Below are 16,185 nucleotides of genomic sequence, written 5' to 3'. Positions count from 1 at the left end.
CCTCGGTCCTCTCTGGTGGACAAACTATGTAAAGGCACCACAGTTTCTAAATTATCTCACACATCTTTGTGCTGAAATTTGTTGTTTTATAGATATACTGTTATAGCTGCAATAAGATAATATCAACCAATATATTAGTCTTGATAATTTATCAGTCTAACTCTATAGTACACACACATAAGTGGATAAAATACCAGTGTGTTGAGAGATATTGAGGGGTGGAGGGCTAAGAAAAGAGAGAAAAGTCCCAGTAGTGAATGAGCAACAGAGGGACAAAGCGACATGTGAAATGCAGGGACAGCATACGCCAGCATCCATGTCACAACACAACAGGAAGTGCTCCAACTGCACACCCTAAATGCAAGCAGGCAGGCCCACGTACACACACGTGCACGAACACAACAGCACACAAGGCTTCGGTCAGCAGCGGAGATCTGCTGAACCAACAGCGACTGGGCAAACACGGGACGGAGATAGGCATCTGATGTGAAGGGACGCGAAGCGATGAAGACACTGAGAAGGGCACACGAGGGCGCCAAACATGAAGCCTGAAATAGAGGTGGTGTAAAAATAAACCAGGGCTAAAAGGCTGTTAGTGATGGAGGGAAAGGTGCAAGGTTGAAAGGATGAAGGACAGGGGTGGAGGAACTAGGCACGCAAGATATGAAGCCCTGCTGGGTCAGGTCTCAAGACAAAAGATGCAGATTCTTTAGCTCCACTTCCCTTAATTATGCGATGCTCCTACAGGAATAATGAGCTCCAGTCGTTATGACATTCCTCTATGGCAATAACACAAATTAACAGTCCAGCTCCTCAGCTAGAAATAGCATTGACTTCAGGCTAATTATAATGCATAAGGAGCAGCTGCAGCCGATTGTTGACCGTCCAGCCTACAGAAGACAGACAGTTAAGCCTAATGTTGCTGTATTCTCACGCCGCAGCATCTGGCGTTTATCTACTGAATCTCAGGCCCGCTTCAGGGAAAAGATTTCTTTAAGTGTCATTTTGAAGTGGAGGTTTCCAAAGCTGCTGACTGACACGAGCACAAGGCCTCGCTTGACGAGAGTCCGTCACATCCATCGAGGCTGCGCTGTGGCTAACAGGGAGGGCAGTGACACCACAGAGGGTCTTTGTTTCCCGGAGTTAATTCATCATTTTCAGCAGGAAAGGCGGCCGAACTAAAGCACCGGCACACATGTTTTTTATTGGCCTTCAATTTCAAGGCTGGGGTCGGGGGTTCGTCTGGCCCACCTCTTGTCTGACATCTGCCCTGACCCTGTGCCTTGCTACAGGTGTGTGTACACACGTTTCAGTGTTCGCGTCCAGCCCAGACTGACCTGGACCCCCCTCGGGTGTGTTTCCTGCGCCGCGTCCCCCATAAACACACGTCCCGCTCCCCCAAGGTGCCGATGAAAAGGACTTCTGAGGCCCGATTCATCTGGGCTCGGGCCTCCTTAATGAACCGATGAACTCACTCTGAGACGCAGAGACGCCCTGGGTGCCGGAGAGGCTGATTAAAGAATGAAGGGGGAGGGAGAGGAAGAAGAGCAAGGGCAGGCGGGGGGAATGTATAGAAGGGAAGAGAGGAAGAAGAAAAAAAAATCCTCCTCTCTTGAGGTAGAGCTGGTCCTTCAATCTCTGCTGTCCCTCTGCTCTGAGTGGAAGAGGGAGGAGGAGGAGGGGGGGGGCTTTGGCCAAAACCCCGGAGTCTGATCCTCATTAAGTAGCACAAAAAACATCAAAGACCAACCCCAAACCTCTATCAGTCAGGAGCACCCACAATCCCCATGATATTAAAACTCCCCGGCGCCATTCAGCGTCAAGTTCTGAGGCAGGCGCGGGGGCTCGGGTGACTCAGGGGTTGGGGGACTTTAAGGTCCTGAAGGTCAACGGAAAAGTTTGCGCTAACTACTCTTCACCTCAGTGATTGGCTGCTGCTGAATAAGCCTTCTGCTGGAAGGGAAAGGAGGAGGGCGCGATGATAACTGGCAGCTGTGAGTAGACAACAGGAAGTAGCAGCTGCGAGACGCCGTAACGATGTTTGTTCGCTGCTTGTTGCGACGGAAAACGACTTTCCCTTCATGAAAGTTGGAAAAGTCAGTTTCGGGAACTTCAGACGTTAAGTTCAATCAACAACCGTTGAGTCACATTTGCTCGGGTCGCCGGTCAGCTTTGCTTTTACATTTATTCTCTCCCTTTGAAGTTGTATCAAGGTCACCTCTTCGTACTGTACGCCACATAATCCCTTCAGCTCCTGCAGCAAAGTTAAGAGCCACTTTCGTATCATGCTAATACGAATACGAAGGTAGAACATCTGAGGGCGAGGCTCTGAGGGACTGAAGTGCATACTAATCTTTATCATGATTATGGATGATTTTCATCAGAGAAGACACGAGGTGAGTGTCTCGAGAAAGGGGGGGGGCTCCTAAAACAATGCATGCTGGGAAATATGGTAATACATTTTAAGTGTTTTGTGTGTTTGGTGTTAAATTTTAAAAAATGTGGGCCCCTAACCCCTAACCCTAGGGTAATCCTCTTCCTCCAGAGTCGGCAGTAATTCTCTGTGTGCCCATCACTTCGCACATAGTCATCGATCTATTGATAAAATGAAAATATTGATTGGTGCGGCTTTAAGATAAGGATGCAATCAGTTGATTTCACTTAAAATCTGTTTTTTTACAGTGCAGGATGATCTAACAGTGATTCACAATTTTACATCATGTGAAAACTTTTAACTTGGCCTTTGTGAGAAAACCACAGGAGGACCATTGAGAAGAACCCTGCGATACAAGACAGACCGAGTATTTCCCCTCACTGTTTCTGGAGTTGCAATATGGAAGTCCTGATTAGCCGAGGCTGTCAACGCCTCACACAAATGGACACTTAACCTTTTCTCAAGAGAGATATATCAGAAACTAAGCAACATGCTTGGCTGCTTTTTAAGGAGAATTTAAATGCTGAGTATACATTCCACCCTGGTGGTCCAAAATGGACAGCCGGCCAGGATATAACGGCACAGGGTGACTGAAGGGGCATCAAACACACACCGATAACTCTTCTTTCAACTGGCCGTGCTGGGACATGAACCCAGACAGAGGGTCTGAAACGCCCTGAGGCTTTCAATGAACTGCAGATCCACGCACGTGCATCTGTCTGCCGTTACTTGAGTTTAAAAGCTGTGCAAAGTGACTGTGGTTCAAACAGAGGACAGCCATCTCAACAAACTGATATCAAAGATACCATTAAGCCATTGTTTTATTCACTGTGCTCCAAAATTAGTGGCTACATAAGCGCCGTGAATCATAACTATTAAAAGCCGTTTTGACAGGCAGAAGCACAAAGAGGTTGGGAGTTGGGAGAAGTATTTTTTTAGGACGACTAACAGAGTGCCTGAATGAGGGAAGCAGAGAATAAAGGACCTTGTTGACCTTGCCAAAAGGTCCGATGGTTGCTGCCCCCTCTTTAGGCACCAGGCCCGGCCATTAAATCTCTTACACAACTGCTGGCCTATGCAGGGGCTCCTGACAGCCAAGCCTGCATCACCACGGCGTTCGGCCTCACATGGAGGCAGCTCATCGCGTTTGATTGTTAAATATCACTGAGTCTCACCTCCACCGCAGCAGCTGCGACAGCGCCGATAAGCCAAAGGGCGTTAAGGTGTGATGGGCTGGGAGAAATCGCCACAGCGATCAATCATAACAAAGAATAAACTCTATATAGTGCTTCATTTCTAACTGGCAAGAAAAAAAAGGAGAAGAAATCGACTTCTGTAAGGCTTATTCAATCTGTCAACTTAAAACTGACTGTAACATCGAGTATGAGTGGATTAAAACGTTGTAGGTGGCTCAATATAATAGAAAAAGACTCTTAATTAAAAAAAATTCTTTGTCTTCAGATTACAGGCTGGATCAAAGGATCAACAGCTGTTTGCTGAGGTCAGCATTACATTTATTGGCATGCTGGTGTTTCATAGACTTTCCGGGGGAGTAAAGTGGATTAGCCCAACTCGACCTGAAAATTCACAGGAAGTGCAAAAAGAATTTACTCACTATGTTCACTTCCTCATTTTCACACGGGCCGTGTTGCTGATAAAGTTTTTCGAAAGAAGTCTGCTGATGAAGCAACAGGGCTCTGCTCGTTCTGCTCACTAATCTCACTAATTTTTTCTCATTTCTCTCTCATCATCATCCAAAAAAAAAAAAAAAATGAGGTGGGATAATTGTGGCTGAAGGTGTTCCTCATCCCGTCCGGGAGGAACAGCAGCTGCTAAGAACGCGCCGCAGGGTCATCGCAGAACTTCTCAGCAGCGCCGGGATGGATGCCTTCCTCCCACAGCCCGTCGCTGCGACCGCACCCAGTGAGTGGCGTCCCTTCCACTTATAAACACCCACTTGCATCCTCACACTAAACCTCCCATTTGTCACATTGACAGGAGCGGCTTGCGGTTATTGACTGGGAGAGGATTCTTTTCCCATCCAAGAGGCTCAGTTATCAAATTAGACACCGAAGCAAAATGTTTGGAATGTTAAATGAGTGGTGTCAGATGGCTTGTTTTTAGCGAAGTGAGCATAAACTCCTCGTTATCAGGAGCGGTTTATTAAATACAGTGTGTTGCTTAGAGGATATCTTCAGGCGTGTGTGTGTGTGTGTGTGTGTGTGTGTGTGTGTGTGTTTGGTTTCTCTTATACCTCTATCAGTTATGTTGAAAACTCGGTCTAAGGAGTCTTGGTTTGTACAGATCATGTGTTTACGGAACACTTACTTCCCACAAAATATTACCGGATTGCAAAACAAGATAAGGGCGAGGCTTACACACACACACACACACACACACACACACACACACACACACACACACACACACAAATCTGAACCAAACTGGACCAATCAGCATCAGACGGGGAAGTGCTGGCAGCTACTGCCGGTGTGCGGTATTTCGATGTCCTACTACATCATATGGTTTGTTAATCTGATTGGTTGATGATAAGATGGTGATGGACAGTCATCCAATCACCTGCCAAGTGCTTTTTTAAAAGTGCCTGATTTTTCACAGTTTGTGAGGACGACTTCCCAGATGGTTCTGTGTAACAAACCTTCTGGCGCGTCAGATTAGGAAGACTCCGCGCCAAGAAATAGTCCCACACACAGCTCTGTTTAAGACTGTTGCATGCACGGATTAAACAAACAAGACATTATTTAGCCAGTTTTAGAGGTGCTGGTGGGTAGATTCTGTTACTTTTGCACAAAGCAAGGCAATCTGTTTTTAGTTTTTCTTTATGCTAAGCTAAGCTAACTGGTTGTAGCCTCATATCTACCTTGCAGAGACGAGATGGGATTGCTCTTCTCTTCCAAGTCTCGCCACATAAGTCCCAAAAACTAACTATTCCTTTAACGTGACAGAATTTGGCTAAAAATGTCTTTGACGGTGATAACAATGAGGACTGCAGACACATGAGCTCTTTTGTTAAGCTGTGTGTGTGTGTGTGTGTGTGTGTGTTTGTCAAGGCCGACCTCTGTGGCAGTGACCCAGATCCTTAGATTGATTTGTAAAGTCATTAAAATCACAGCTGGTGAATAAAAGAGTTGATGTCGTCAGCACGGAGTTTGAAGGTAAGCCAAAGATAAGCCTAATTATCAGGTACCAACACACACACACATACACACACACACACACACAGACACACACTTAATTTTAAGCATCAGGGCTCAACCTTGCTCACATAAACACTGCCTCATTTTCTCCCCCACATCCCTATTTGATATTTTCCTTTGAACATGACCTCGCTGCAGCATCAAAGGAGAGACTATTTGACTTCTCACTCATCTGTGTCCAAGTCAATTTTTTGTTCTGCGTTGCTCCTTTTAAAAAAAAAAAACAGTATCATCGGGGCTGGCATCACGCATCATTAGCGCTTGGGGACAGCACGCAGAGCCTGTTATTACATCCCCGTATCCCAACAGCACAAACATACAGCCAGATTGTCTCTAATCACCAATAAAGTTGCGCAGATATTTCAAGAGCGCTGCTCAGGGCGGATGAATGACAACTGTGCCGAGCGCCACCGCGCCCTTTGGGAGTCATCATTTGTAACAATGTAAATTCCCATCTGTGTCAGGCCTTAGATTCTTCCAGACGTGACGCTTATAAACAAGAGAGAAGTGTTTGTTTACTCCTCGGCCGACTCCGCGGGCGACACAAAGAGCGGCGGCCGCAAGCGAGCTCCAGCTCAGCCAATAAGGCGCTTTAAGTGTCTGGAGCTGAGAGGTCCATGTGCCACTTGTTGCTGCCCAACAGGTGAACTCTATTATCTCCCTATCCACGCAACAGGTGGTGACATTTTGCTCTGATGTCATGCTCTGCTTTAGTTCTACTGCAGTTTTTGGTGACACTTCATCATTTTCTCTTCAGGAAGGAGCTGATGAGGGGGAATTAATAAGAAAAAAACCCCAAAAAACATCTGGCTCCTCTCCACAGAGCACCGGCATCCTGCTGCTGAAGAGGCAGAGGAGTCAGGAGAGGGAGGAGTAATTCCAGGAGTTATTCCAGCCACACTGTACAGTACGTTGTACTCATTCTAGATCTTTGGTGTTTCATCGTTTTCGGCCTTTCCATAACACCTCCCTTCGACTTTGTTTCTCGAGAACGACCTTTGCGTTAACTCGCTCGCAAACGCTGGACGAAGGCACAAAATGTCAGGAGTCGCAAACCAGAATGCTTTCCTTGAGCTGAGTGCTTTCTCTTTTGCCCGCGTGCGATGTCAGAGCCGGATACAGCGAGTGAAGTGCGTGGAAAGGTGTGAAAAGGTCAGCTGAAAATGGATGAAATGCGAGTGCTGCCGATTAAAATACGTTTTAAAAGTCTATCAGGGCTCTGCTGAAATGTCTGTAAGCGATTTGATTTCTTCTTGCGCTGACCTGATCGGCACACTGGTCTCAATAAAGCCGATGCCTGGACAAAGAGACAACAACAGAATCAACACCGGCTCCAAGAAGCACATATAGAAGCTGAGAGAAACACTGGTAAGCTCACTGCATTGGACAGGCCGGCTCTGTGATTTGGAGTCCCGCGCCTGAAACTGTGCTCAGCATTTGAACAACAAAAAACAGAGTCTATCAAGTCAAGGTTGCTGCCTTTTATCAGAGAGCGACTTCCCAGAACAACAGCATGTTACTGTCAGGCAGGGAAGGCCTCAGCGTAGCCTTAAATCTTTGTGTTTTGAACTCTACGGGAACTTAAGAGCCCTTAAGGGACAGGCTTTTAATCCGCCGTGAAAGCAGCTGTTTAGCGTCTCAGGGGCTCTGCTATTTCCAGAAGGATCACCTCGAGTGCCTCTCCAATGTGATCAGCATCATCAATGGAGCAGACAGCCCACCAAACACGGCATTTCACACCTCACCCAAGCGCATAGCAAGGCGCTAAAAAAGCTGACATTAATAACAGCGGGTGAGCTATGTATAGAAGATGTGTTGCGAGAAATTAAGGCCACGCTTTATCCTCACCCCCGCCGCCATTTGATTTGTTTTTGGGCAGAATTATAAGTTGAGGAGACAGCACACGCCCCCTGGTCTCCCAAAGCTCGACGCTGGCGCAGACACCATCTGCATTCCTGAGCCGGTGAAGAAGCACATTCTGCGATTATCATTCCGGCACAGCGTCTGCCATTTCCAGGCAATGGGACGATAGCGTGCAGCAGTGTTTACTGTTTGTCCTGGACATCCTGTCAAAGGGACACTGATGAGCGATTACGGCATTATCGTCCTAACAAGAGCAAAGTGGAAACTCATCCAAAGTGGGCTGCAACAGGCTGCGAGGTCTCCTGTTTATTATGAATCCAACCCTTTTCTTGTACAGCGTTTTATAATGTTGCAAGTCTTTTATTTTAGAGCTTTTCTTCAAAGTAAGGTCGGGCGAGATACAGCATTTGAATATGCAAATACCTTTGTTTACCATCTAGCTGTGTTCATTTAAGGCTGCGATCAGTAGCTTTCGCGTGTTCAGCAGAGCATAAGTGTTGTACAAATGAGTTGTTTAACGTGGCTGTCGTCGGCATGCAGGGAACATGTTGTCACCATCAACAACACATGTGCAAATATTTTATTTACTGCCGTGATGAGGGAAGAGAGTCAACGACACGTCTTATTACCGCACACGCTTGGAATTTGATGCATACTTTCCAGCTCTATTCCAATATCTCTTCTATATCTAAGTGTATATTCCACCAATCCACCTGTCTCCTGCTGCTTTCCATCCCATTTTAACTTATGCAAATACGTTTTTTTTAACTTTTTCTGCTACAATCACTCATTTCAGGTTGCAGCGAGCGATTCGTCCCATGGTTAGGGCTGCTGCGGAGCCTGATGGTTAAGATGTTCATCTAATACATTCAGCTTCCCTGGTTGGAGTCCAGGTGATGGCTTTTGTTCTCACATTCAGCTATGACAAAAATGCCAATTGACAATCAACATAAGTATGTGCCAGCAGCCGCAGCGTGGCTGGTGGTTTTCACCTTGTGAGACAGTGTGTTTGTCATCCTGGAGACACCTATTGTAGCGGGAAGTGGTTTTGAGCGCCTTGCCAGGTGTTTATATGTCAGCAGACAGATTTTGTCTACGCGACGGCATCACAACAGCGCAAGATGCAATCACGAGAACTCACAGTTGTGTAGTCGAGACCAGAACGAAGGCTGAGTTTGAGGGCGAGTGTGATCCACAAGGGCCCATGTTCGCTTGAAGGATCACTGTGTCCTGCATCCTGCGATGGATCACACCAGTTGTGATGCCAAATCGGTGTGTGTGGTGCAATTTATACCGCATGTGCGTTCTGCTTACAAGACGAAGTCATGAAACTTTACCGTTGTGCAGAAGAGCAGAAAATTCTTGCAAGCAAGAAGCTGGAACCAGATCACGTTTGGCTGTTTTACTCAATACTTCGATGCTTTGCTTGCCAACTATTCTGATGTATAGAAAATGCATGTGCATGAGGGGCAAAGTGACGTCCCATCCCACAGCGATATGACAGTCGAAAGGCAGATGGTTCTTGAAAGGAGTCTGAAACAGCGACGCAGAATGACAGAAAATCTGGACTCCAAGAAGTCTGTTTGATTGAATTGGCTCGTGGACAAAGAGACATGACGGCTTTGAATTAATGGACAAAAACCTGCGGAATGAACCGCAGCAACGACAACAGCTAACAGAACTTCTTGGCAGAGAGCAAAAACAAGGAGAGCTTTAAGCTGTTGTGAAGATCAAGCGAGCGGCTGAGCTGGATGTTGAAGTGCTCCACCCTCTCTCCAGACTCCAGACTCCAGTATGCAGACTCATGGGAAAAGAGAGGGTAATTATCTTCATTCAACCGTCCAATCAAGGGTGCATATCCTTCACCAGAAACTGTTGATATTATTGGTAAATTTTCCTGGAGACCCGAGATGATGAGCGTGACTCAGGGTGCAGCTGTCCAGGATGTAAAGCAGCTTACTGACACACACATCACTGTTTTACCCACTGAATGCGCAGCTCTGCAGACTTCCCAAAGCGAAGGAGCCTGCATTTCACCTCACCATGAGAAGGATTAATCACAATCCTTATGTTAATCTTGAATGTAAACGACACTGCAAGTAATGGTGATGGCAGCTGGAGCCACAACATCCCTGTGAGAGCTGTTCCGGCTGTTCGGAGGGAAAACGTGACGACGCTGGTGACCGTTCAGCAACAGCTGAGGTCAAAATGGGAACACAGTGGAACAGATTGGGGACGACGGAAAAACAAGCATCCACGCCTGTGCAGCTAAATCTGAAAAGTGTCTTCTTCTTTTTGGTCTGTGATCGCTCGAATGTTTGGAATCACGTGTTGCATTCATGTTTTTCTTCTTTCCTTCAATAATGGCGAGTTTGAGGCAGAAAAAAAACAGCATAATTCAGACACCAAATGTATTATTTACATTTGGAATAGCTGCGGCCCCAAAAGAGGAATCATTAAATGATTAAAACTTTCATTTAGTTGATGTCCCCACAGTGATTCATGAGAGCGGAGAGTACTGTTGGGACCATTTTCCCCCCAAAATACTCTTTGATTTTGAATTTATTTTCCGTTAAGAAGTGAACCAAGGCGGTGCAAATGGGCTCTAAATATTTTGGGGACCTGTTTTTCTTCTGTTCCTCTGCACAGTGGTCAGGCTGAACAGGTTTCAGAAGTATGATTAAGTCTTCTGGGCGTCCGGTGCTAGATTTGTGCCAAACCATCATCATAAATAGCCAGCATCATTCATACCAGGCAACAGACACTGGCTTCTAAAAACGTATTGGCAATCATCTGGGTTGAGCGGGCCGGCCGTCCAGGCCACTGTGGCGGAGGGGGCACAGCCGTCATGGCCCCTGTGAAAGTCCTGCCCTGGTGCTAACCCTAGACTAACCTTACATTTGCAGCTTGTTACAGGCATTATAGTTCACTTGACATTGAAACAGGAACCTGTTCCTGTTTCAATCAGCACAGATTTTGAGTCTAAGCTTCCTATTCCTTTAACCAACTACTGCTGAGTTCTTATATTCTGATTTAACTAATGCTCAGAGGATCTTTCTCTCTTTTCTTTGGACTCAATTTAACATGTATTTGTATCATGTGCTGTTACAGCAGTGTGAAAATGAGTGGAGTGATGGGTGAGCCTCTGTTCTGTCGCTGCCCAGGTGCTGTTCGCGTTTGACGTGTCTAATATGATGAGTATTAAAGCTGGCCGATCCCTCCCTGGCCTCGAACCAGGAGCGGCTGTGAGGTTGTGCACGTGAGCGAGTGTGCCTTCCTGCCTGTGAGACATCAGAGAGAAAGGGACTGAAACTTGACCCCGCTGTCGCTCGCATCTGGACGGCAGGAGAGAGGATGGGCTGAGTCAGAGTGTGCGTTTGCTGCTGAAGCTGCTGTTCTGTCCCTCCACACCCCAACCCAGCACGCCCTGTGAACACCCCGCACACAGCATCAGCCCTTTTCACCCTGCTGCATGCATGTTACTGTGAGAAACACACACACACACACAAACATCAAAGTGCCAGAACAGCTGCCTTCATATCAAATATACAAACGTATCACAAGCTTGCACATGCGCTGTCATGGAACCACCGTGTGCTGTAGATGCACCCCTCTGGAGGGCTTTGCAGCAAACTGGCAATTTTCCATTGCGTCCTTGCTCACGTGTCCTGTCATTCAACCTGTCACCATGGCGATGAGCTCAGCTTCTCTGTGTCTCACGCTGTAGTGCACACACTGCAGCACACAGCGGCAGAGGCGGGCGCGTCGCGCCTCGCACGCGGCCGGAGCAGAAGCTCGCCTCCCGACCATCCGCGTAACGGGCGTGACGGTGTCCCACTCGCAGACTGTGGGGTGCAGGGAAGTGACGCTCAAGGTGAGACAGAGCGCGAGGAGTGAGGATTAAAAAGTTAGCAGCGGCAGGTAAAGGGCAGCTGCCGCTTCAGATGAAGCGCGCTGACAGGAGGCTGGATGGGCTCACCGCGCTGATGCACATGCGGAGTGCGGCGCAAGAGGAGGGTCATCACAGCCACCGCGAACCAGTCACACATGAGGGAAAACTGGAAGAATATTTTACAAACTCACCTTTAATCAGCTGCAACTTTCCCCTCTTGACTGGATCTTTATTGACAAATTATTTTGGTGTGTAGAGAAGTTTGTAGAGCGCAGCTGAGCGCATTAAGTGCGTGTATAATTACTTACAGCAATATAAGCCAACAAGCTTTATATGAAAGAAAAGCGAAAGAAAAACACTTCAAATGGGCATTTCTGTGTAAAACTATCTTCAGCTCTTCCTGCCTCCTACATGACTATAAAGCTAATAAATATTAAGTTATTAATCAAAGCTTTCCCTTAAAATAAGACCAAACTTAAAGAGTTCCCTCGCATACATCAGTCTTACGCAGTTATGAAGGTCAGCAGAGATTACAGTTCAGTAATTCTCCTTACTGTGAAATTTGGGACTTCCTTTGTGGTCACTCGGAGGAAGGTCTGCGAACTGCACCCGGTGTCCCGACATGTCGGATCCTCCCCCCTCCTCCTCGGCTGTCCTGCGTGCTCCGGCTTTGTTTCAAAGTATCCGGTAACTTCCGACCGTCGAGGTGAGCCCGTGTCCCGGTGCGCTCGGAGCGTGGGAATCCGTCAGAGACGCGCTGCACGCCGGCGGGGAGCGTCCGTCATCGGCTTCGCCTCGGCTCCTCTGTGGCTCTGCGCTGACTGCGTGCCAGTACTGCGGGTGAAGCAGCGCCCGGTCCGCGATCACCTGCCCTGCGCGCCGGAGCCTGATACTTTATGGTCCATGCGAGACGCACCGGAGCAGGGGGGAGGCTCTCTCTCCCTCCCCCCGCTGTAAAAACAGATACAAACTTTTTTTTTCTCCCCCCCTCCTCCCTCCCTACAGTCCACATGACTGCAGGGTTACGTCATCAGTGTAAAGCTTTCAGGGAAAATGATCCATAATAACCTCAGAATAAACTTAAAGTCGGAGGCTGCAGGAATGATGGGATGTTTCATGAGCGCAACACACGGCGCATGTGTGCTGCAGTGGTTTCAATCAGGAAGCGGACAGAAAGCGGTCAGTTTTTAATTAAAGAAAAGCTTAATGAGGAATTTAAACTTTTAAAAACAGCATTCCACACTTTCATCACTTATTACTAATCCTGAGACATTCAGTGTTTTTAGGAGTCAGAGCGCTGTGGAGCCACTTTCATTCAGCATGTCCCAGAATCCAGCGCTGCCATCACTTTGAAGGGAAACACAAATTCTTTCAGTGATACAGTAACTTTGTCAGAGTGGAGTCTATATGGGGGGCTACAGCGCCACCTAATGGACGAAAAGCGCAACGTTTGCAGCGGCCTGTCGCCCTGGCTGCTGGGCTGAATACAATCTGGCACAGCTGCAGCACGAACTGGTGTTTCATTAATGACGCATCCGGTCTAAAAAGTCACAAGAGAGCTAAATCACTTCCTCTGTGTGGAAAAAAATGCGTTATTGTCCCGGACTCAGTCTCTGTAACAACTGTAATCCTTCTCGAGTGTAATCCTATGTTCCACCTACAGTGTTTATATCTCCCTCACAAACTTACTCATCAATGGTTGAGCTGTATTTTATAACAAGAAATCTTGAGCCACAGTACAGGGATTGGTGAACAGATGCTTTTCTAAAAATATGCATATATAGAGAGAAATACATAGAGAAAAAAAAAGTGAAAGGAAAGTGCTAAAATATGCAACATTGAAAACATTGCAACATAAATTTTAAAAATGTTAAATGGCACTTGCAATATTGTCCCAGTGAGGTATCAGGGTGCTGGTTGTCAGCTAAAATTGGTTTTCATGATGACAATAATAACTAACAATGAGGAAAACAGTGTAACAGTGTGGAAGTGATGAAGCTACAGAGAATAAGCACCTGAACTGCATCTTCATGTCGAGTCCGGCCCACAGCTTCACTGTTTTCAGTCCCAGCAGGCAGCTGGTTTCAATGTCGAAGCCCTGAACTGTGCTCCACCTGCTCAGCACCAAGCTGCAGGCAGACACAGTGAGCAACGAGCCGGTGAACATGGTGGAGCATTCAGCAGCTTAAGAGCCAGATTTTTCCCTCAGGAGAGACCAAAAGCAGGGCGAATAACGGACTCGCGGGGCTCTTGTGATCACAGGCGCTTAATTCCTGCAGCTTGGCCTGGATGAGAGGCTGCAGGGCCGCCTCATGCAATAAAATCCAAACATCACTTTTCACTTTAGGACAAGCGGGCGGTGGAGGATGAGTGCGGCGCACATCTCTTCATCTGCCAGGCTGCAGTTAAACAGATGGATTCTATTGCAGGAATCTGCACATGAGATGACACAGCTGAGCTTGAGAATTTAGATAATGAAGCAATGGGCGTGTAGATTAAACATCACTGCAAATCCGGTTTCTTCAGAACTTTATTTTGAAATATTTTGTCCAAAGCCTACAAAGAACTGGAATAATAGAAAAAGATTGTTCTGAGACACAAATCAAACTCTCTGGACTCCTCTGATAGGACCTTTGTGCAAAAGAGAGCAGCTGTACAGATATTACACAATGAAAAACACCAAACCAAGATCCTTTGTAATTGGCCTATGAAGCACAAACATGGTAGAAAAATAACTGGTCTGGCAGTAAAAGGGAAATAAATACTGCATGCTCGAAAGTGCTGCCATGTACAGTAAGTGAACAGCATTGAAGGACCATAACCCAAACTATCCAGAAGAACAAGCTCACACACGTTCAAACACTCTCAGAGACCACCGCCACTAATTTGGCATCGCTGGCATGTACAAAAACCAAAGTATGTGCACTGCACGTCCTTTCTCTCAAGATATAAATCTTATAAAAAAAATAATTTCAAGCATGTAGAAACCAAGCAGACTCGGTGGTTCTGCGCTGCGTTGCATCAGTGTGCGTCCTCGTCCATACAGTCCTACTTTCACGCGCATCCGTTTTGCTCAATGTACATTTTGGACAGTGAGGCCGCCATGGACTTAGCCAGCTCCTCGTCCCGTTTCCTCTGCATCTGCGAGTGCCTGCACCAGTCCTCGTACTCCGGGTTGGGAAGGCGCTTGTCTAGGAGGACGTCGTAGTGGCCGTTGCTGAGCCAACTCATCCAGATGGCCGGCTTGGACGCATCCTCCTCCCCAAGATAGTGCACCATGGTGGAGACGGTGGGGCTCTCCAGGCTCCCGCCTGTTGTCAGGTGGATGTTGACGTTGAGCATCTGGCTCATGGCAAGGAGCTCGGGGTATCCCGCCCAGGTGCCGTCCTGCGCCGCGTTGATCAGGAACTCCCCCACATCCCCTTCGATGATGGGGTTGAACTCGTCCAGGTGGTCGGCGATGTGGTGCACCGTCTGCTCCCTCAGCTCCCCGTGCCTCGCCTGGTCCCCGTACGTGGCCTTGCACACAGCTCTGTACAGGCAGTTCCCGTCTGGAATGATGTGGTACCTGTACTTGTGCCTCTCCTGCAGGTACTTGTTTTGTTTCTCCACCTCAGCCAGGTACCGGGCCACCTTATCGTTGACGTCCTCCCTCTCTTGGCATCTCCGCGGGGGCGCCTCCTGCAGAACGCTGAGCTCAAAGGCCCGTCTCTCATCTGATCCTGGAGCGGCCTGGCCACTGCTGGGATCACTCAGATCCTCCTTTCTGAGGTCTTCGGGCTGAGCTGCCCTGGAGGGGACCAGCTCCTCTTCGCGTAACGAGGCCCATCCATTGCGTGTGAAGGCAGCATTAGTCACTGGAACGGCCTCATCCTCACTTGAATCCGCAGCCGCCCTCTTGTCTTCTACTCTGGGCCTACAGATGTTGTTGCTGCTGCAGAGCTGATCTCCAACCAGCTTCGGACAGTCAGCAAACAGCTCATCTGTCCCATTCCTCAAACGATCTATCAAGTCCACAATCACATCAGAGTCACAGTCACTACAGAGGAAACTTTCCCCGTCGCGTGCGTCGGGGGAGGGCGCTTTGGTCTTGGACTCCCTCATGATGTGGACAGGCACAGACCTCTCCACCCCATCAGGTCTGCGGATTAATATCTCAGCGGTGGACGTGAAGTAGATTGGCCTCATAGAGGAGGCTTCGTAGCATGAAAAGGCAGGCATGTTTGCGGAAGGAGCGGTCTCTCTCACCGGATCAGCGTTGGTGGCTGGAGTTGCGTCTGCCTGTGGGAATCCTGCTTTCCTGTCAGCCTCGGAGGGACTCGGCACAGTCCCGTTCAGACGCTCGGATCCGGTCGATAAAGTCACTGTAACTTTGCGAGACGACCTCGGGTAGTGTGTCAGCACACTGTTGTACAGCTGCATTTTGAAAGAGTCCTTTATACTGAACGCCGCGGCCGGGCTGTTACGGAAACATGACAACAAGGTCTAAAAATACGCCCCATGTCATCAACAACAGCAAAGTTGTAGGCAGCGTCTCCATGGCCTCGAGTCCCGCGACCATTGACACGCAGAGACCAGCACACCGTCCAGTTTAGCCTCCTTGCGTCATTTGCTGTTGGGGTGCCTCCCTAAATTTAGACTTCACACTGTTACAGGACACTGACTGCTGAGCTAAGTCAAGTTAAACACAACGACACACGTGCGTGTTCCGTTGAGACGCTTTCAAAATAAAGTTACGTAAACGTAGCATTACCACAGTTTGATTGTTTCAAGCGTTC

The 16,185-nt window shown here is 47.8% G+C and overlaps 2 protein-coding genes across 2 annotated transcripts in view; both read right to left on the bottom strand.

Moving 5' to 3' along the window:
* The window catches only part of si:ch211-285f17.1 (sickle tail protein homolog), a 108,359-nt gene extending 96,074 nt beyond the window's left edge, over positions 1 to 12,285 (bottom strand). The window contains exon 1 of the mRNA XM_041961989.1: positions 11,962 to 12,285. Within this exon, the coding sequence (XP_041817923.1) occupies positions 11,962 to 12,031 (70 nt within the window). The 5' untranslated portion in view covers positions 12,032 to 12,285. The remainder of the gene's footprint in view (positions 1 to 11,961) is intronic.
* A 1,634-nt stretch (positions 12,286 to 13,919) lies between these two features.
* Positions 13,920 to 16,056, bottom strand: LOC121624102 (OTU domain-containing protein 1). The gene has a single exon (XM_041961715.1). The coding sequence runs from the start codon at positions 15,827 to 15,829 to the stop codon at positions 14,462 to 14,464; it is 1,368 nt and encodes a 455-aa protein (XP_041817649.1). The 5' UTR covers positions 15,830 to 16,056; the 3' UTR covers positions 13,920 to 14,461.
* Positions 16,057 to 16,185: the final 129 nt, after the last annotated feature.

Source organism: Chelmon rostratus, chromosome 20 (assembly GCF_017976325.1).
Source record: "Chelmon rostratus isolate fCheRos1 chromosome 20, fCheRos1.pri, whole genome shotgun sequence".
Taxonomy (NCBI): Eukaryota; Metazoa; Chordata; class Actinopteri; order Chaetodontiformes; family Chaetodontidae; genus Chelmon; species Chelmon rostratus.
This window is presented reverse-complemented; position numbering and strand designations above follow the sequence as displayed.

Coding starts and splice junctions, on each gene's coding strand:
- LOC121624102 (XM_041961715.1), bottom strand. CDS start 15,829: ATGCAGCTGTACAACAGTGTGCTGACACACTACCCGAGGTCGTCTCGC.